The sequence below is a fragment of the Glycine soja genome, chromosome 10, assembly GCF_004193775.1.
Source record: "Glycine soja cultivar W05 chromosome 10, ASM419377v2, whole genome shotgun sequence".
Taxonomy (NCBI): Eukaryota; Viridiplantae; Streptophyta; class Magnoliopsida; order Fabales; family Fabaceae; genus Glycine; species Glycine soja.
In genome coordinates, this window is record NC_041011.1 from 5,514,123 (window position 1) to 5,538,007 (window position 23,885).

Here is a 23,885-nt window from a genome sequence, read left to right on the forward strand (position 1 = left end):
TTTCATTTAATCATTTTCACATAAACATAAATAAAAAAACTAAATATCATGATTTAAAGATTGAAAAACCAAAATCACGAATTTAAAATATATAACACCAAGATTACTGTCTACCCTAAAAATCATCATGTTACTCTTTTCAAATTAAAGTAATTAATAGCCACCCAAACAGATAAAAAAAATTATCTTCCCTATCAAACTCCCCTTAAAGTAAGAGTCATTTTATAAAGATTTGAGTTAATCATTTGTATATGTGGAAGAGTGTTCAAAGCCAATTAAACCATGTGTAAGTTGTCTCTTTCACACAACTGATTTTTTTTTTTACTGTTTTCTTGATAATATAATTTTATTTTGAACTTTTTATATTGTGATTTATACTTCCTTTTACCTTGAGGTTTTCTCTCCTAGTTTATTTTGAAGCAAAAGGTTGAATTATATAATTTTATGTTCAGATTAATGTTGATATATTTTACTTGTATGATCTTGCTGACAAAGTTATTTAAGAATAATTATATTGGTCTTATATATACACAAAATCAATTATAAGAACTCTGATCCTTGCCTTGCCAGCATATTTGGATTGCGAGTGCCCCACTAAATAATTCCCAACATTCAAATGTATGGATAAAGTTATACCCTGCTTTTATGGAATTTTATTTCTCTATTGTCTCTTTCCATATTGTTGATGTACTATCCTATAAAAAAAAATTATATTAATATTTAATAATAATATTTAATTTTTAAAATCATTAAAACTGTATAATTTTAAAGAAATAAAACGACAGCACAAGAAAAGTCAGATCGGTTTTTATGGTCAACCGTCATCCTGAAATTTTTACTCGAAATCGAGCACTTTTAATAAGGACGCATTATATCTCATGATTCACCTCTCTTGTACTCATTTTTTTTTTTATTATGCATGAATACTTTATTAGATGACATGAAATACTACTAAATCAGAGTCACTTTGTATCTTAGATATTAAGAGGGTTGAGCGTCCTGATCACGATATATTTTTTGGTTTAATTGTAATTTTTACATTCAACATTTTAATTTTTGATGAATTTTTTAATATATTAATTTAATGCACTTTACTCATAATTTTTATGAAATTTGTAAATTTTACTCTTTATTAATTTATTTATAGTATAATTATATTTTTTACTTTCAACCTTTTTTTATTTATTTTGATAAATTTTATATTCAACTTTTTTATTTTTTGATGAATTTTACTTTTAGTTATTATTCTTTTGGGTAAATTTTATCTCAAACTTTTGTCTTTATTAATGGATAAATGGCATAAATAAAATTTATAAATTTCTTAAAATATGGAAATTAAATATGTCAAATTAATTTGTTGAAAGTAAAATTTATCAAAAATGGAAAAGTTAAAGGTAAAAAGAGACTATATTTTTTTTTCCTTACGATTTAACTCTTCATTAGCAGCGGTTTGGAAAAGTGTACTTGCGAAAGATAGTTTGGTATTTAGTTATCAAAGGAGTTCGTGTTACCTTCGTGATCAAAATAGTATAAAGAGTATTAGTTTAAAGTTTTTTTTAATACTATCAATCAATTACCCTATTTATATATATAAAGTCAATGCTGGTAAGTCAAGAAAGCTAAGGTCTTCCTAATAAGAAAAGTAATTTCTCTGGTTCGATAAAGAAAATGAGCAAGTGTGATTTTCTTGTAATCATATCCATTAACAGTAGATAATTCATTGGATAAAGATTTTTAAAAGTCTTTCTAGATTATGGTCCACAAGATGTACATTTTGAAGTGAAAAACCAATCATTTCAATGATAAAAAAAACTTGCTGTTTGATTTGCATCAATTTGAAATAATATCAAATCTAAAATAATTTAAATTGAACCGATCATTTCAGTTGTTTTCTTACTCTTTTATATTTTTAAAGGGATCACATGTTTATTTATTTTTAGAGCATTTCCAATGAGAGTTGTTTAGCTATATTATACCCTAGTAGTTTTGTAAAAACAAAACCATATTTTTTTATGTCACGTATTTTTAGATTACTTGAAATTAAAAAGAGTTGCTTATATAATAATTATTCTTTGTGGATTCTTAGCATTTTTAGAGCAATTCCTTTTGTAGTTGCTATCCTGAGAGCAGCAATATTAGTAACCAAAAACTAAAATTTGCACCATTGGAGAGTTGTGTGAGATCCACTTAAGCTTTGGGTTACTCCCCATAGCAATCCTTTCTTATCTCTAAATTGTGGGTTCTGAGTAAAATATATCATTATAATATTGCTTGGAGTAAAAATTATATAGATTCATTTGAGAAACATTAGTGAATTTTTTGATTGGTGTAAAAATTATTATATAGTAGAAAGTATGATATGTTGTTATAGAAAAGTGTGAAATATTATTAAAAAAGATGTATATAATAGATAAATTCATTTGTAAATATAAGAGAGAAAATATGAGACGTTGAAGAGAGATAAAAAATATTTGTAAGTTAAACAAGTTATTGATAGAAAGTGAAAATTAGTTAAATTCATTAAAATTGAGATAACATGCACGAATCCATTTAAAGAAATAAATTGAGTTATATATATATATATATATATATATGAAGAGCATTAAAGATCCTCCTTGTCAATAAACAAATAAAATTTCTTTAACCAAAATATGAATATGTTTCCTATTCTAGGCTAAATTAGAATATAGCACAAACATTTGTAAAGTTTTATATTTTTTTATATGTAAAAATCGAAAGTAGATGCTAAGGAGTTTATAAAGTATTGTATATAATTTTTAAAAGTGTTAGACAATGGAGTTCTATCTTTATGTTAACTACTAAACATAAGCTAGTAGTTAGTTAACGTAATGATAGCCTCCATTGTAAATCTTTTATCAGCACAAATTATTTATCTTAAGACTTCTTCCATTATAAATCTTTTACATAAATTAATGTAATGTCTACATTAAATTTAAAGTAGTTTCTCCAAAGATTTTTACTGATGAGGTCATGTTTTCCATAACAACAAATTCGCGACGCAATCTTCACATTGGACCTTTGATATGATTTTGTTCGAATTTCATGGTCTAGTTACTTTTTTTTTTTGTTGGCTTTAGGTTGCTATCACCATATTCACGAGACATTCAAACGTAGAATGAAAATCAAATATTCGGGACTACGATGAGGATTTTTTTATTATATTGACTTAAACAATTGCTTTTGAAATGCGCCACCATATTTGTGACTGTCATAATTTTGTGTCAATTAGCATATTCCTTCGTTGAATTTGTGAAATTTGACGATTTCTTAAAAGAAACTATAAATATATTCTATGGGAAGTAAATATTATGCTCAAATCAGGTAGAATACAGTAAAGTTTTTCTCCTGAGTATTTAGTGGAGTTCTATACATAAAATTTGAATTTAAAACTATTATTAAACTGAAAACTTCCTCAATAAAAAATATCTGAGTACAAAGAGAAATATATATTTTTAAGCAGGTACAAAGAGAAATATGAACTTTTAAAGAAATTATTTTACATTTACGTGCTTTAATTCTGACTATATAATAAATAAATAATATACTATTACTATTCGTAGAGATTGGAGGGAGGGAGAAGAGAGAGACAATTAATTAAGGATTTGGCTAGCATACATCAGCTAAAAGAACAAATCATAATGTATTTTGCAAAAAACTATAATATTGTACTTTAATTTTCATCACACAACAATATATAATAGGCTTAATTATAGATTTTATCATTTAATTTTTATTATTTTATAAATTTTATCACTTAAAATTTATTTCCATAAATTTTATCATTTAAGTATCAAATTTTTAAGTATTTTACCACCATTGACCTATCAAAAAAAGTTAAAAATAAAAAAATTGATTTCATTTTGTTACCAACAAAAGTCAAAAAATTGGATGATAAATTTATAAAAATTAAAAGTTAGGTGGTAAAATTTATGAAAAAAATAAGTGATAAAATCAACTAAATTATAAAAGTTTAATAATAAAATTTGTGAAAATAAAACTTAAATGATTAAATTCAAGTTATAATAAAAGTTTGATGATAAATTTTACAATTAAGACTATATAATAATATCCAATACCCAATACTTATTTCTTCTACTCTCGTGCAAAATTAAGTTCACTCGTTTCATATAGTATTTTCTTTCTATTCTTCTCATGGTGTGAAACGACTACGCAAATTCTTCCACCTTTTGACTTGCTTTCAATATTTTGCTTGGTTTAGTAAGTACGAAGTACTCACGTTTTGGTTTTTTAAGCTAACAAACTATCTCCCAATGCATGGACGGTTCAATCTCTCTCATCTATATCCTGTTGGTTAATCATTCAGTGCATCGCATAATTGCATATGATCCACGCCACATGTTCATTGAACTTAGCTTACTAAGTGTAATGCACAGTCTTCCACTCATTAATCAAATAATTTTACTAGTTTTTTCAATTGAAGCCACAAAATTATACTTTTTCATATAATTTCTCTAAAAGATAAAAAAAAAACATCTACATGATCAATCAACAAAGAATTGATTTTAATTTATGAAAAAACTCATTTCATTTTTTTCTCCCAATAGTATTTCTGAAAAAATTTACCCAAACAGACATATATACACTTCTTTTTTTTTTTATCTATATTCATCTTTATCACTGAAAGCTAGGGGTTAACAACTCGGATCCATGTGTAACCAACATGGTCCAAACCACCATGCTGCCAAGAATTTAGTATGAGTATGTGTATATTTGTTTACATGACCTAGATTGATATTTTTGGGCCACTGTGAATTCGATCTGTGTTCAAGAAATATACATAAATTAAACTGTATGCGATTAGAAAAATATTTTTCTTTTTTGTTTGTAAGAAAATGATAAAATAATTTTGATCAGTGGTTTAAGGGTGACTTGATTCAACGCATCTTATCCAAAACTAGTTGGGCCAACTCGTGAATTGGCACGTGTCTGTGTAAAGAAAGGGTATTATGTGCATCATTGAATGAAACTCGTGTGTAGCTCTACAGTGATACCAAAGTGTAGATGGGAAAAAGATAAAGAAAAAACCTACATATGTATACTGTAACATACCTTATTCTCATAGATGAATCTTCTTTTTTCTTCTTCACAGGGCAGGGTAAAAGTGATGTTCTGCTTTGCAGCTGTGCTTTTTCTTCTTCTACGGAGTGAAATTAGAGAGATAAAAAATCCAAGCACAACAAAATATCAATGAATTATTAGTTACATTGATTTTTTCATCTCATTTCTCTTTCTAACTTTTTATGTTAGTTGGTGGCTAATCTGTGATTTTCTAGTAGTATATATTTATCATTTTCTCTCTATCTGTTTTCTCCCTCAACTCCAATCATCCCAAAACAGTCTGGGTTGACACTTATAATTTTGCATGAGTTAGTAATGAGATTTATTAATGAAAATTCTATCTTTTTTATTAATATTATCTCCATAAAATTTTTAGTGAATGATCTTTTTTAAATTCATATAAATTGTTTTGTCATTAAGTGGTAGAATAAGAAAACACTTTCAATATTATCAAATAGAAAGTAAATAGTATGTTGATATAGCAGGGTTGTTAGTAGATACTTACTTAGAAGATTATTGAATAATAAGTAATTTTACTGTTTTAACTATTTAAATAATTTTTCAGTGTTGAACTTGTCTTCTCTGTTGTTCTTTTCTAATTTTTGTGTTGTTCCTTCAAAACGACGTCGTTTTGAAGGGACAACACGAAGACATCTTGAAAAGGGACGACAAAAAAATTGATAAAAATGATTGTCTATCAAATGAAAAAAAGTGATTGTATTGTATGAATATAGAAATTTATGTCGAAAAAATGAAAATTCTTGTGTTCATCCTTTTCATGTAAACTGGATTGATTCATTTTTATTTTTGCTTTTTATCTAATTGGGATCTCCTACTGAGTAATTTTAAATTGATAATAGTTTTTTACACCCTATTCTTAATACCCATTTTACACACGTTTTATTTTAATTTCCTTTTTATTATTTTATCATCTATGACCTTTCCTCCTATCCACGGTCTATTTTACCTCTTTAGCCACGTGAAAACATTATTTTTTGAAATTTGAATATGCATTACTCTTATAATTAAATATCACTTTATCTATTTAACTATACTCCTATATACTGAATGGGATCCAAATCTTTCTACGTTAACGTCAATAGGGTTTCTTTTGTGCAATCTTAGCATAGGACCTTTTTTCTTTACTGCTTTAAATTACTTTCCATTCCCTATTTTTTTATGGCTTTATTCAAGATTTCCCTCGTGGCTTGATGGTGACAAACTTGACGGCCGCATTGACCAGTCATCTTGTTTTCCAGTTGTTTTCTTATCTTGTAGATATTATATTTTTCTTTTGTTAGTAAAATAAAATATTTATAGATTTGATGTTTTCATATTAGTTTTAACTTTATATTTTAGCTAGGTTCGGCTTTTCCAACCATCATTGGACCATAATGAGATAACATACATATTAAAAGTTAATTTTTATTTTTTAAAGGTGTATAAATCCTTTTTTTCCCCGAACTAAAACTCTTTGTTAAAGGTAGATATCTAACTTTATCTTTGTTAACTCTAGAAATAGAGTGGAAAAGCTAAAATAAAAATAAAAACTAAATTTTCATTATTTATTTAAGAAGAAAATAAGAAAGAAATAAGTTATTTCTTTTAAGAAACTTAGGAAAAATTCTCCTTGCAGAATGGTATGAAATAGACGGAATGATTTTTTTTTATTTACGTAAAAATTTCTTAAAAATCAAATAAATTTTTAGTAATTTGATTTTGTTAAAAATAATGGAGTAAATGATATTTTAATTAATATAATTTTTATATATTTTTAATTAATTAATTTTCAAAATTTTATTTTTCATTTAAATAAGTAAAGACATTTTTTCTTTCTTTCTTATTTCTATTCGTCTAAATAATGTTTCTCTTTAATTATATTTTTGTTCTTTTTCTCTTTCATTTCTAATTTAAATAAATTAAGAATAAATAAAGAAAACTTAATGAAGTGTCATAAGTGCTAATTAAGTGGAGCAGGAAACGAGACACAAAAATAAGAAAACATATTTGAATCCCTCTTGTATATATTAAGAACGGAAAAAAAATGAAAAATGCTAATTAATTAAGGTCACACTCTCTCCTTTAAACACACCTAACTTAATGCCATTAACAGTAGATCACATGGCATTGACGTTTAGTACCTATACAAAAATTCTTTTTATGTTTTACTCCCTATCAAGTATCTCCCTTTTATTTTGTGTTCCCTTTTTGCTTCATTCTTTCCTTTTTCCACATCAATACCTCTTTCCTCTTTTTATTTTGTGTGTGCGTGTGTGCGTTTTTAAAATCATCATACGGCTAATTATTCGAGCTAGGTTGCAGAGTTTAGATGCACTTTTTGAATAAGACAAGGTAGTTTAATTTGCAAGTAACAATTTGTATTGATAATATTCCTTCCGGTGGCAGGACTTGTTGCATAAAACGTTTGGAAACTTATTGCATTAAAATGCTTGGTTATTCTTGTCATGTTACTTCATTTACTTTAGTCTTTAGGTTCTCTAAGATTTCCACAAAACGCTGTCAAGTTTTTTTTTTATACCGTTGTTAAATTGCCAAAAGATTGAAAATGAAAATGCTTCCTCCATGTTAGAGGTGCATGGCAGATGCATTGTGTGATGTAGAAAATAAATTAAATGACAATTTTCATGTTTCTTAACTTATTAACAATTGTTGCCACTATAAGAAGTGTCAACATAAATTGCTACTTTTTGCAGGCTAATATGTCTTGAAAAAAAATATGTTTGAACTCTACTGTCTCAAAAACTCTCCTATTTAAGAGTCAATGAGACTTAAGAAGGAAATGTTGATAGGAACTAAAAAAAAACTTGTATAAAAACTGAAATGAGTAATCTTATGATGCAAAATACATCAATTAATGTTATGTCATCCACTCTTAATGATGTGAAGTTTTTTTTATCACTAATAACCAAAATGGAACTAAAAGTATTTGTATAAACACTAAAACAAGTTATTTTGAAATGTATGAATTAGAAGGTAAAAATTATGTAATTATTGAGACCAAAATGTAAAAATGGTGCAAGTATGAGAACTAAAACATAAAACCTAACACATGTGAATGACATGTTAGTATCACATTAGCACCCATTAATAATGTTAAACTTTTTTAACGGAACATAATTAAAAGTGTTTGTATAAGTACTAAAACATATAGTTTTTAGGTTTAAAAACTAAAAGATAAAATTTATGCACCTACAAGGGTAAGGGAATAATTAAATCATATTTAATTATTTGTTTGAATTCTATTAAGTTTATCCAAAACTCATTATTGGTTACAACAAATATCATATAGTTTGTTGTTTCCTATATATATATATATGCTTGTACTTAATTAGCTGGTAGATGTACACATATTTGCTGCACCTAGCTGGAATAATTTTAATAAGACCCCTTTTGTCGACATTAAATTACCACAGTTTTGGAAATATATTCGTCCCAGCAGGGGAAGGTAAGTAACTAGTAGACATTTTGAGACTAATATAAGTAGCTTTGGTTTATGATTCTAAAGCATTTAATTTTAATCGCATGCTGACAATTTAGGTTAAAGTTCATACATTAGTGGATATTATGGCAATGCCTGGTTTATATATCATCAATCTGTTCACGGGTTCACTGTAGGGGGTATATTATAGGTGTTGGATGTATCTGATGAAGTTTCACATTGATAACCAAGTATAGGTAGGTTAAGCAACTTCATTTATAAGTGGTAATGACTTAATTAGAATTTTGGAATATTAGTATATATGTAGCTTTATTGGAGACTTTGATAGTATTTTAGTTCCCTATTATTTTCCCAACAGAAAATATCTAAATATCTATGTAGAGTAGGTATCTAAATATCTAAATATATAGACTAAACGAAGGTTTGTTAAAAAGTCCACTAATATCCAACCATAAAATCCTGAACAACTTAGATTATATTTTAATTTTGTCATCATAGTATAGATGATAAAATAATATATCATATATATGTTGTATACCATAGGATTTCCAAAGCCTATTATTCACTACTCATTTGTCAATCCAGAGTTTCCGGCGAGATATATAGAATTAAAATTATGTCACTATCTTTTAACGCTTATCTTAAATTTAGATGTCGACGCAGCACTTTCATTATATTTAATTCTTTCGTAAATGCTGCATAACAGGAAGAGTATTATATATGAGTATATATAAATATAATTGTATATAATATGCACAGGTGTCTGAATACGAAACTTGTAGTATTATTTGACGAAAGATAATTTAACCTTCCTCATAAGGATATATGCCTATCTGGAGAAGGAAAAAAATAAAAAGAGAAAGTGAGAAAATGATAAATATAAGAGATGATATATATGAGAATTGACTCAAGGATAAAATAACGAAATTCAAATTTTAGGTTTACAAGTAAAATTATTTATTTTTAGTTTTTATAAAATATAAAAGGTTTTATATGTGATAAAAAGATCACATATATTGAAAAAGAAAGATTAATATATAGCTTTTACTTAAAGTAATAAATTTTTCTTTCAAATTTACTTTAGATATCTTACTTAAGAATGATAGGATTGCAAAGGAAGAGAGAGGCCGATAAAAAAAAAATAAAAGAAAAAAAGGAAAGAGAGAGATAGAAAAAATATATAAAATAAGTGTAAATGATTAAATTTATTACTTAATAGAAGTAGCAAGTATGTACATTCGGTATTGAAGTAACAGTACATGACTCTATGTAAGTTCCAATAACCCAAATTTAGGAAAATATGGGGTGATCATTAGGTATCTGTTCTGAAGTTTTTGTCTTGTTAATTTCTTTTCATTTGGACTTTCTGGCTAGCAATAATAAAAATTCTCCATCTCAAAGCCAAAACAGAAATGTGCTTAATTAATTAATTTATCGTTTGAATTTATCATATATTTACATATAAAAAAATTATTAGATGATCCTTGACTATCATTTAATTCACTCAACTAATCTTTAATTAAGTGTTATTAATTATTTTCTCTTAAACTTTTTTTTTCTAAATATATGTCAAGTAGAAATTGGTCAAGATCTTCAACATAAAGTACTTCAGAACTACCTAATTGAGGGACTGCAAAAAGGCATGCTGGTGTTATTATGAGGGCACTCGACCTGTTTTAAATCAAATATACTAGGAACCTCTGACCCTTAGTTATGTTAAATTAAGTGGAATGAGAGTTCACAAGGACCATTAATCATAATTTGTTCAGCTTCATGTTCATGATTGGGAAAGGGTTCATTTCTTTCTTTCCCACACTCCACATGCATAGATGGTGGCATCAGTTAGAGTCAACTTAATGATTGAAGCACCTGCTGTTTACAAGATATGCTGATTTTTAAAAAAAGGTAGTTATAAGATTACTAAGCAATTCTTCACATGCATATTCTATCATATGAAACGTAAAATAATATTGGGGGAATCTTTCTTCAATGAGATGATAATATTTTTATGAATTTGAAGGTACAATTATTGAACTTCTTTATTCTTAATATTTATTTTGCATGCTGATGATGTTATTATTAGTCTATAAATAATTGGGGTAAATTACAGTTTTTTTATACAATAAAATCAACAAGTTTTAACTTAAAATATTGTACAAACTATCGAAACTCCTTCATCACTCACTAGATCAATAATAATGAATTAACAATTTAACATATATGAAAGTTTTTTTTTGACACAAAACATATATGAAAGTTGAAAAGTCTCTTTATTGTAATTTTTGATATTTTGTAATAGTATTACTTATAACAAAAAAAAATACTTACCAGCAAAATTAGTTGGCATATATGATTAGATACTTGTGTCTTTTAACCAGAAATTTGATTCTTGACTTGGGTGTGGAGTTATGATTAGAGATAACATTTTATTTCTAAAATGAATTAATTCAATAAGAGAAAGATTAGTTAGGTACTAAAAAAAAGTTACAGTATATTATTATGGTTTTTAAGGTGAACTTTTTTTTAATCATAATATGGTTAATAGTTCCGTAGGTTGTATAAGAACACACAACTTATGGTGAAGTTAACATTTAAGAAAGGACTATAGTGATTATGGGACAAAGCCACATGGGGTTCAGGATATGTTATGCACAAAATGATTTTGTGACCAAAGCCACTTGCAAACCAAAAGAAAGAAACCAAGCTTTCGTATGGTTCTACGCTTAGAAACGAACAAAAACAAAGAAATTGGTTTTTCTACTGTCGTTTTTTCAGCTGTCCTTATATTATCCATATAATTGTGTTAATATTTAATTTTGTTAATATTTAATTTTATAATTCAATTTTAAAATTATATGATTTTCTAAAGACAACATAAAAACAACAAGTAAAAGAATAACAGAGAAATCAGGTCCAAAAAATAACATAACACACTTGCCCAATACCCACTTCCACTTGGATTTCAAATTTCAATGACTTGAACTTGGGCCTTCGTGCCTGCGTGCCACTATTCTCTTCAGATTTTCACTCAAGCCCATTAAGTGTAAATATATGCCTAGATTTCACCCACTGCAAAAATATCTGAACCTCATCATGGCCACGAGTACAAATATTTTTCTACCAAAAATATCCTTGTTGCACATAAAAAGGAGATTGAATATTCAATTTCGTAACTGAAATAAACCACTCCCTTCAATCTAAATTATTTGAAGAAAAAAGGACCAATGTTTTCCAGAGTCTAAATAAACAAAATCTATTTAATATTATTATTTTAAAAAATAAATGTTAAATTGTGTTTTTTATCTCTATTTTCTCATTTTACAAATTTTATCATTTTTTTTTTGTTTACGGATTTGATCTTTACTGACTGTGTAATTTTTTTATTTTGTTATGTAATTTCAATTCATCGGTTAATTTAACATCTAATTAATAGAAGTTAAATAAAATAACAAAAATGCAAGATAATAAGAAAGAAGATAAAAATTACAATTAAATAATGGTTAAAATACTAGAATTCTTTTTAGAGATATTATTACATTTTAAAGTACATGATTACACCTAGCTTGCAAAATAAGGATGAAGTTGATTAGCATGATAAAAATATATTTTCTTTATTTCTTTCTCTCATGACCTCTCCTGAACAAATAAAAACACACAAGAAAGAACAAAATATCTGTGATAAGAAGGATAAATGAGTAAATAGATGAGGCTACCTTACCTTATCGATATGCATTGTGATTCTCTGATTGATTCCAACCCTTGCTTTGTTTGTGCATAAATATCACAGTGCACACCCACTCTGAAATCCTCTCCTTTTTTCATAAACCCTACTTCTGCTTCCCCCCTTTGCTCTCAAACCTTATCACCTAATCCTTATCCTCCCAAACCAGAAAACCATGTCTACCTCCGCAGCTTCCCTCGCACTCCCAACCCTCACTCTCCGAACCCGACAACCTCTATGTTCTCCCCAATGCTTCTCCTCGTCCCTCTCCCTCACACCCAACAACAAACCCATTTCCATTTCTGCTGTTTTTCTCAAACCAACAACTCTGTCGTCGTCTCGCTTCGTTCCCCGCGTCGTGGTGTCGTCGGATTTGGGGCAGGAGGAGGACACCTTCAGTGACGGAGACGGCCCCAGCTTCTCCCCCGACCTTAAGCTCTTTGTCGGGAATCTTCCGTTCAACGTCGACAGCGCGCAGCTCGCGGAGCTCTTTGAGAGTGCCGGGAATGTGGAGGTGGTTGAGGTGATGTTTCTGTTTTTGACTTTTTGTTTTGCAGGTTTGGTTTTTGATGGGTTTTTTGTGTACCCTTTTGGGAGATTTGGAATGGGTTGTGACTTGTTGTTTTTGTTGTTGTTGTTTTATGCAGGTGATTTATGATAAGACTACTGGGAGGAGCAGGGGGTTTGGGTTTGTCACCATGTCTTCGGTTGAGGAAGCTGAAGCGGCTGCTCAGCAGTTCAATGGCTATGTGAGTTTATTATAATTTGGTTGTGTTTAAAATTCTAGTTTTTCGTTTAGGGTTTGTTTTTTTTTGTTTTTAATTTTGGAATTATTGATGTTGAAAGGATTGGATTTGATAAAATTGACTTGTGTGTGGGAGTGATGTTTTGAACGTGATTTTAGGATATTTGATTTTGAAGTATATAGGTATTTGATTGGGTATTTTTTAAAATATAATGTGTGTTTTACATGAATGTTAACAAAATTGATTTTGAAGTGATGTGGTTAATGTTTGAATGTTTTTATTCTAAAAGCTAGTAGAAAATCTTGTTATAAATTTTTCATCCAATGCAAAAACTACTTAAAAGTTGTTTCAATTCAAAATCAATTATGGACTCAATCAATTTGTCAATGTGAAACTAAACATACATGTGAAAATTTACTTAAAATAAGATCAACTAGCAGTGTTTAACAGTGTTGGTTGTCAGAGATATAGTTTATATGATGTGAAATGTTGATATGTTTGTCATTATCTGTTATGTTTGTCTTTGAATATTTGTTTATCACGTCTAAGTAATTAATCTTTTGAAATTCATAGGAACTTGATGGAAGAGCATTGAGAGTGAATTCTGGGCCACCTCCTGCTCGGAATGAGAGTGCTCCTCGTTTTAGAGGTGGTTCTTCTTTCGGTTCCAGAGGTGGTGGTCCTTCAGATAGTGAAAACCGTGTTCATGTAAGTAATCTTGCTTGGGGTGTTGACAATGTAGCACTTAAGTCATTGTTTCGTGAACAAGGGAATGTCTTGGAAGCTAGGGTAATCTATGACAGGGAAAGTGGACGATCAAGAGGCTTTGGATTTGTGACTTTCAGTAGCCCTGATGAGGTCAACAGTGCAATTCAGTCCTTAAATGGCGTGGTAAGCATGTTAATCCTTCCCCTTTGCAAAGTGGATGTTCATTAGTGTTTGGAAAATCTACATTTTGGAATTCAATCAATGAAAATATCTGTGCTATAAATAAAATGCAATTTAATGAGTTGAAGTTTGTGAATTTGTATGGTTACATCAACGAGTTTTATCTTAATTATAGGTGAGCTAAATCCCTTGCAAGAGTGTAATACTTTTAAAAATAGTGAATTTATGTCTTCTTGTATGAATTGGTGTTGTAAAAAACAATTTTCTCACTTGCTTTAGTTGGGTGCATATTTATAGTTATCTACTCATTGATACACCATCTTCACTTTAGTATTTAACCACCAAAATCTGATCATTTGATATTTTGGCTGCAGGACTTGAATGGCAGAGCTATACGAGTCTCATTAGCAGATTCCAAGCCCAAGCAGTTCTGAGGATTTAGCTTTTCATCTATACCCGAGAGAGGATTTCGGTACCATTTCTGTGCCGTGTTTAATATATGTTGTGTTTTCTAATGCAATAACATCTTATACTTATAAATTTATGCATTGTGCTGAATGTTCCAAGCTTCTGATAATGTCTGACCTGAACAGGTATTTGGGACTTGGGAGTTATACAGCTGCAAGATGTCATTGGCAAAAACAGTTTGGGAAAGAAATACACTTACATGCATTGAGACTACATGTACACAGTTTCAATATCTGACAGGCTTCTTCCTAGATGAGTGTCTGTTGAAAGTTTAAATGTATGTTCCAAATTTGATGGTTGTCATTTGAAACTGATTTGTAGTCCGTATTTTCACTATAGAAGTAGATGTCTCAAATTTATTGGTTACCCCGTTCCAATATTGTTGTGGAAGAATTTTATAATCGTGATGTGCCTGGAAAATTATCTACCACGGATTTATCTGTTGGTTCAATTGTTTGCTGGGGAGAGCTTCTGTTGAGGACTTGAGGTAAATGACCAAGAATTTGGTTCTCGTTGTGGTATCGTCACAATTTGGTTAGGGATTTCCTATTCAAGACATATCATGAGAGATCTGAACTGTATAATCAAACAACATACAGTTAAAATTTAATATTTAATGTCATGTGATTACTTAAAAGGTTTTGTCAAATTTTTTAAAAATTATATAATTTTTTGACATTAAATCTCAATTTTGTATGTATAATTAAATGATTCATCTTTCATGTATGATTAATGATTTGGATTTAATTTTTTTATATAAGATGTTTTCTCTCATAAGATATGTTATTTTCCTATTTTTAAATTTTTTTTTATTAGGTTCTATTATGTACTTGGGCTTTTTTATAATTTGAGGTAGTTTGTTTTTCAAAATTCCCAAATAAGGATTTTTTTTGAATAAATTTTCATTTAGGGGAAAGTTGTACAAATAGTTACAATTTTGTATTGGCATTTGTTAAAAAAGTATTTCCATTTGATAATTTCAAAAAATTATCCCCAAATTATAAAAAAAATGTGCATTTGACATTTTATTCTCATTCATTTTTTTGTTAATGCTTAATATAGTGTTGCCTAACCAACTATTCATTTACGGAGTATTTGATGTGTGGACACTTCCAAATAAATGGATATAAAGTACTTGTTTTATGTAATAATGAAAGAACCATATATAGATAAAGTTTAGATTATATAGGCTTTGTAAAAAATACCGTACCTCAATTGTGGAAACCACTATGATCAATGAGCACACCAAATCGAACAACTTCATTGTCATTCCTCCGCCTTGTCGTCCACTAGCATTGGTGCCGCCATGTTGTCTTCCTCGAACCACCACAAAATTGGGTTTCCCCTCTCACCTCAAGATGCCACTTAATATGTGAACAATCAAAGGGTTGGTAACTTGTGAAATATGTAAAGTCATTTTGTATTCACCTGAGTGAGAATGATTTATTAATATTTGAACTACTGGGTTGTGAGAAACCCGTGATTTCTAACTTTTAACAAAAAAATAATATGAGAACACATAGTATTGGATGATTAAGCCTCATCAATAAGTGATATTATCAGAAAAAAGATGACTATAAGTCAACATTGTTTAAATGAGATATTAAAAACAAATATTATCATATATTGTGTTATAGGGATAAAAAAATATTTAACTCTTATAATTTTTAAGTGAAACAATGAAGGCAAACTTTAAAAAGCACACCACTTAAATTTCTTGTGTTTTTTGTTTATATATTTGCTCTTTTACTTTGATTTTTGTGGGTAGGGGGTTTTCTCTAAAATAGCCAATTGCCTCAATTCACGTAATTTAAACGAGGCTTTTTGTTCACAGGAGTTCTAGCTAGCAACACACTATACATTCCACGTAATATTGATTAAAGTTTATTTAAAATTATAAAATTATGAGAAAGACTTATTAAATGAGGCCGAAATTTGTAATTTTTAATATATTTCAATAATAAAAAAGTGTATCCATAAAAGCACATTAGAAAATATGTTGACAACATTTCTCTTTCTTTGTAGTAAAAAAAGAAGCATTTCTCTTTCACTAATTGGAAAAGCAAAATAAAACATTGTTAGATATTGTTTCCAAAGGCAAGTCCGCAATATCTTCCACTTTGTTTCAGCTCATAAAGAAAATAAACCAGTCAAACAAAATGGGCCAAACTCTTTTATACAGCCACATTTTTTTTTAATCTAGCAGAACATTCAACCGTTTTACACCGAAAATATAATAGAAACAATATTTTTTTAGGAGACAAAAACTGTAATTAGTTTTTTTTTAATTAGTCTACTACCAATGAGTAATTGATTCCAGGAGTGATGCCTAATTCTCTTTAATTTATGTTGTTATTGTTAATTTATTATGTTTACAATGCTAATGTATTTTAGGGTGAAAAATTTTAGCTTAAGAAATTAGGTCATTTTTTCTCTTAATTTTATACAATTTTCACTTTTTAAAAATGATTTGTTTTATAATTTTTTTATAAATTAATATTTGAGTTTATGTACTGGTCGATTTATATTTGGGCTTTTACGGGCTAAATACAAACCTTAAAAAAATTCATTTATTTCATGGAAAGAGCATGTTTGATCTGTCTAAAATGTGAACTTCATGCATCAAGCTTTAATCTAGTCACCCTATATTAATAGTTTCTTTAAAGGGAATGCACAGTGGCTCCAATAGACTAACATATGTTTTTCATCCCGATAAATATCAAAAGTTTAAAATTCATCATTGTAAAATTTTTGATATATTTTTTATCCTCATAAAATTGAAATATGTTATTTTTTGGCCTAAAGTTAAACTTAGACGAAATAGAACCTATGAGACATTTTTTTTTAGTTTATATTTGAAAATGTAATTTTTAGTGGTTAAAAACCACCACAAATTATAGGATTTTTTTTTTTTTTTTTGGTTTCCCAAACCCAAAACAACCACCACCAAACACCACCCTAGCACCACCACCTATGATCATCAACACCACCATTAAAATCAAACACCACCCCAAACACTACCATCAAACAACAAAACATCATGACCATCAAACCACCATCCTGTGGCCGATGCGACCATCACAATCCCAACATCGTCATTGTGACCTCGATCCCATCACCTCAAAGGCGTGTGTGTACCTCTCTCCCTCAAATTTGTGGCCCTAATGCTGTCGCGTGTCTCCACCACCACTATATCACCATTTGTGACCTCGACAGCGTCATGCACGCTGTGCTGGTTGGTGCGGGTAGTGGCTAGCGGTAGAGGAGGTGGTGTAGGAGGCGGTGTGACGCAGAGGAGATGGGTAGGGTACTTGATTGGTTGGTCGTGCGGTGGTCAGGGTTGTGGTGATGATGGCATGCGCGAATTTTGAGTCTAGGGTGATGTTTAACCGGAGGGGGTCGAAGGAGAGAGAATTGGGAAAAGAGAAAGAAGAAATATAACTCCATGTGTCCAATTTTTAGTAGACATATATTAGACATTTAAGTTCAAATTCGTCTAAGTCTAATTCCGGACAAAAATAACATTTTAATTTTACGAAAAATATATAATTTTTTTTGCACGAACAAATTTCAAACTTTTTAATATTTATAAAGATAAAAAAAAAATATTTTAATCCTTCAATATTCATTTAGTTGCTGGTGACATGTAAGTTGAACAAACGTCCACATTAGCCCACATCATATGCAGTATATATGCATCGCCATGACTTTGCGAATATTCTTTTGGTACATTTCATTGTGAATGATTTAATTTCACTATATAGTATCTAAATATATATGAGTATCTAAATGAATCTATGGAATCCATATTCCCACTCTACCGTTTCTTTTTTCTATTTATTTAGTTAATGAATTTGGAGGGTCCTTAGTACTTTCCATCATTATAAATTTAAATAGTACATAATATAATGTTGCTTTAACTTTAACTAACCGTATTATTATATTCGCAGTGAGGGAAGAAATAATTCCACTTTTTTCTGTGTGTTAAATTAATCCAAAAATATTTGATCGAGTTGAATGAATGTGAAACGAAAAGGAAAAATAACAAAAACAAGAGGTGGCGTTAATGCTGTTTTGAAGTGCATGCCCTAGATTATGTTCACCGGCGCCGCCGGTGGCCAGTTTGGTGGTCATGCCCCACATGTGGTATACGACCGACAAAGCAACCGGCCTAAGATTCTATTCCATTATAAAATTCAATAATTGTTTATTATTATAGTAAAATAATGCCATCAAAGTTGGATAGGTTTAATTTGTTTGATTAAATTTAAATATTCGTCCTTAGTCTTAGAATGGATGTAAGCAAGTGGAATATCAACGTGTCTAGTATTTCTGGTAGTTTTTATAATCTTCTCATGAAAAGTGCTTAGTGGAGCAATTGAATTTTCAAACGACCTCAGACACATTGCATGGGCATTTCTTTTGGGTCTTACATTGATCATGAAGTACTAGTATCTTTCATAGATTAAGTGCGTATTTGATTTAATGTTGCAGATAAATATTGATAGAAAAAACTTTTACAAAAATATTTACACTTTTTTTTGCGTTCAATTTGTGTTAGACAGTTGATTTTTTTTTTCCTAAAAATTTGTGTACAATAAGTTAGATGGTAAACAAAAAATTCTCAGTGTAGTTATTTTTTATTCAAATCAGATACAGCTCTCACCATAGTGTGATACAACTTAAATATTTAAGGAGCTATCCTTTTAACCCTTTTCTTCAATATCAAATCAGAACACCCCGTCCGTACAAGAACTTTTATATAAAAGGTTCATGAAATGCATGATCGTTTGTTTAATTTGTTTTCTAGCTAGTTTGGTTATGATTATAATTATGCGTTCCAGATTAATGTATGCTTCATTATTTTAGAAGATATATTGTACTTACTTCAAAAGGGTTGCCCTAATTGTTAAGAATAAAGTTAACATTGTGCTTGCATTCGGAAGAATTATTTCTTAATACATGAGACAACGTGAGAGATAGTACGTTCTTAAGTACTTCAGTCTCAAATGATCCAAATCAAAAATCGATGTTATGATTGTAGGACGAGTAGTTTATAATGGTTTGGGTGAGCAGTTATAAATTCGATTTTAAAAAATTAATTTTAGTTAAAATTAAGTTGAACTAGAGTAATTTATATTTAAAATAGTTTTGTAGGAAAATTTAATATAAAATTTCACCACGATACAAAAGTTACATTTTTAGTATATAATCAATGTATGTTTTTTTATAATGTCATTTAGTTACATACTATCCATATCATTAAATAAACTTTAATTGATTTTCTAAAATAATAGCTATTTTGCACTGAGACTAATCTAAATTTAAAAAATAAGGTGTCCCTGCAGCTATAGGGTTTTTTTCTTCTTCTTCTTATCTCTAAAAATAAATATTATTAAAATATTTAAAATTTTACATAATGGAAACATAAATGAATTCTACATAAGGTTGTGTTCAGGACGAATCGACCTTAAATATTATGGGGACAATTGTCTCTACTAAGATTTTTTTTTACTTAAATATATTTGATAAAAAAAAATATTTCCATAAAAATAGATGTGGCCCTCATAATATGAAACTTTTTTTTAAATAAATATAAAAAATATAAGAGTAAAATAAACAATAAATTGATACTAATTTTATGATCACTTTATCTTTTAACCAAACAAGTGACACAAACACACACATTAATCCAATTATAATTTTTAGAAGCTTAAATAATTTTAATTTTTTTACCATGAGATTATGTATTTTGTAAAAAAATAAAATTAATATTTTTCTTTGAAAATATTCTAAACTAGTATTTTTTTTGCCCTATTGTAAAATATTTATGGATCCGTCACTGGTTGTGCTAATTATTAAGAATACAAAATGCACGATTACACATAACACTTAACAGAAAAAATCTAAGCTGAGAAAGAAAACAATTTTAGAGGAGTATAAATTATTAATTTATATTCGTATATCATTCAGTATTATTCTTTTACACAATAATATTTTGCACCTTGCTTTTATCCCTATAATTTTTTAAACATATAGATTTAAAAATATATTTCTTTGTTTTATTATTAAAAGAAGTATAAATCCGTGTAAGAAAAATTGTTAAAAAAGAGAAGAAAATCCCTAAATATATACATATATCTTTGGAGAAACCTGTTCTCATTTACAATTACAAGTCATGAGGCTGGCCCACCATATCTCTATCTTATGATAAGGAGTGGCCCACAAAGTAAGGCCGTAAGAAACAAAACGTAGGACAACAAAGTCAACCAGTTTAATTATAGTAAATGAAGAATGCATAAAAATAAGGACAAATTGTAATACTAATAGCTAAAGTATATTCTCTAATGTGTGTAAAGCACATGTGGTTTAAGAGTGTCTTTATCAGCATAGTTGGTCACACATGAGTGCTAATTGGACACTCACTAGTAATATAAGTAGCGTGGGTGGGTAACTTTGGTTGTGTTCCCATCAGACATAACATAACAAAGCCTGGTTTTGTTGTGTGCTTTAAGTACCTAAAAGGCTAAAAGTCACACTGATCCAACGTGATTTTCAAACAGATGCACGTCATGAAAGATAGATTCTCAAATACATGTCTCCCTTGTAAAACTCACTCTTTTCGTTTCCACATTAAAATAATTACACTGTTTTATAACATTTCTGAAAGATTACTATTTTCTTACATTAATGTAAAATATCTATTAGTTTCATTAGAAAACTTAACTCATTATCTTCCGTGAAATTTTTTCTTCTGATTTTATTTTTTCTATTTACAAGACTTAAATCTAAAACTTTATTTAAAATGATTAAACTTAATATTACTCTAACCAACTTCTTATTCATTCTGAAGTATTTGAATTGTGTAAGTGTCGAAATACTAGTTGATGATTGATTTTGAATATTCAATATGGAAGGTATTGATTTTCAACAAAAATCAATTAAGTTGTTGTAAGTTTTTTTTTTTTTAGACTCAATTGAATTTAGTGGAGAATTACTTTCATAATTAATATAAACTTTTAATACCAGTCACGTTTTTGTACATTATTAATGAGTATGAAGTGTCAATGTAGTTTTTTAAAAAATTATATGTCATTTCTTATTAATTAGTTTTTTTGGTAGAAATTAAAAGTTAATGCAAGAAAATTTATAATAACTCAGATATTGGATTGATTTAATTGAGTTTGATTCCTTGACATCTCTTATTATCTAGTAATTTAAATTTTTCATGAAAAGGATATATAAAGATATCTCTCTATATAGTAATTATATTCCAAGGATCAATATATAATTTTTTCCTGAATTAATTTTTTTTTTAAAATAATGAAGCAAATGCAGAAAGAATTTATAAAACAAATCAAAGTACATCATCAACTAATATGAAAGAACAAAGAATTAAAAATATAATTTATCAATAAAAATTCCATTCAACTTCTTGATAATGTAATTTTACTTAAATAATATTTTACTTGAATAATGTAAGTCTCATGTTATCACCCCATCAATTAATATTTTACTTGACACTATTAAAAAAAGTTATAGAGATTAAAAAACAGGAAATATTTTGTTTTGAGATCAAAAATGAATTTTAGTAAATTTAACTTTTATTTCATATATTGATTGACACGGGTACTTAATAACATATTTGGTTAATGTGTTGAAGTATTAACAATAACATATTTAACTTTTATTACTGATAAAAAAATTCATATATTGATTCACTCGCGTACTTAATAGCATAATTATTTTTGTAGTTTTATTTATTGTTCCTTTTGGGTAAGCACTTTTTTTTTGTGTTGGTGACAAGCAAACATTGAATTGAAGCCTTGAAGTTGAAGGATGCTTTGTTGCCTTGAGTTGCTAGAAATAACCGAGCATGCAAAAGCGTGTGAGTGACAAAGTATTAAAAACAAACACTAATAAATTTGTTTCTCTTCCACCTTCTCGTACAAAATTGAAAGAAAAAACAGAAAGGGAGGTAATTTAGTCTATGTGATTGTGAGGTGGTGAGACATAAGAACAGAATAAATTAAACCTCCACTGTCAAGGAGTTTTATTCCAGTTGAATAATTATGTGAATTGTTATAAATTTTTGAATATTTGTTTTTGATTTTTACAAATAAGAAAAAAATGTAAAAATGTCTTTAAAAAAGAAAAGAGATTTAGAAAAATTCCTAAAATTATTATTTTGAAGAAAAAAAATTAAAAACATTTTCTTTAAAAAAATAATTCCTAAAAATGTTTTGATTCAAAATTCAAGATAGCTATTCTAATTCTTATATATTGAGGTTTGTAAAATTTATTTTAGTTCATTTTTATTGATATTGAAGATTAAAATCAATATTTTATATATTTTGTAAAATCAGAAATTAAAGTATGATACTTACAATCTTCAGGATCCGTGAGAGAAGATAAAAGTAATGTTTTTACCTGTTTTCCTTATTGGTGGTAGGTACCCATAGAAATGAACATTTCTTTTCTTGAATCCCCATTTAAGACTTTCTTGTGATACTCTCTCGTGAGGAGATCTTATTTTTATTTTCTGAAAATGACTTCTGTTTATCTATCTTTTTTTTAAAAAAAATTATTATTTTTTAATTATTTTCTTTGTGGTTTTGTGTTGTTGCTTTGACCACCCGATTCCTTTCGGTCCAAGTAGTTGGTACTGGGTGGATAGATACCCAATGGCATAAACATAAATGCTCTTAGATACGAGACAATATGAGATATGCTACGAGATGGTTCCTTTCTACTTCTCGTATGAGTTTATGAATCTTGGAGGAAGTACTTACTATATGTTCAAGACAATTTTTTTTTAAGTATGTCCTATGTGTTTAAGACAATTTCTTTTACTATACTATAAATAATCTATTATACACATTCATTGATTATTAATTTTATTAATGATTAATCTTCATCGAAAAATTTAATTAATTATCTTTAATAATTTTTCTTTTCTTAATCACTTTTTTTCATCTACAAATATTGAATCTAAATTGTTACTTAGTGTGTATAAGACAATTTAGGTTCACTGCTTTAAATACTTTTCATTATATTATTAATTAAAATTTGAATTTAAAGAAAATTAATCATTCTTCTTCTTATAAGATAAGTATAAAAAATCTGGGTTTCTATTATTATAGATGAATTTCGAAAAGCAAACAATAGCTGCCAATGTCTTTGGATCATGACAGCGGAACAGTATTTAGAAGGATGGTGGGACTGCAATAGCCAATGACAAATCCTTTTGTCTTTTTTTTTTTTTCCTTTTTTGGTAAAATATCATAACCTCCTTTTATTATTATTATTTTTTTATATTTTGAAAAAAAAATTATTTTCAACACCCAAATTTATTTTCTTAAGAATTTTATGAGAAAAAGTATCAAGTATTGATTAATATTCATAATATGTTCTCGTTGCACCATTTTTTATAAATAAAAAATAAAGTATTTTTCTTAAAAAAGAGGATAAGGGTACAAGGGCATCCATCCTTAAATAAAAT

At 28.2% G+C, this 23,885-nt stretch overlaps 1 protein-coding gene across 1 annotated transcript; it reads left to right on the forward strand.

Annotated features, from left to right (window-relative positions):
- The first annotated feature begins 12,339 nt into the window (after positions 1 to 12,339).
- Positions 12,340 to 14,834, forward strand: LOC114371269 (29 kDa ribonucleoprotein A, chloroplastic-like). Its single transcript, XM_028328741.1, has 5 exons — positions 12,340 to 12,804; positions 12,929 to 13,030; positions 13,601 to 13,918; positions 14,290 to 14,387; positions 14,509 to 14,834. Exons 1-4 carry the CDS (start codon positions 12,457 to 12,459, stop codon positions 14,347 to 14,349), a joined length of 828 nt encoding a protein of 275 aa, XP_028184542.1. The 5' UTR covers positions 12,340 to 12,456; the 3' UTR covers positions 14,350 to 14,387; positions 14,509 to 14,834.
- The last annotated feature ends 9,051 nt before the right edge of the window (positions 14,835 to 23,885 follow it).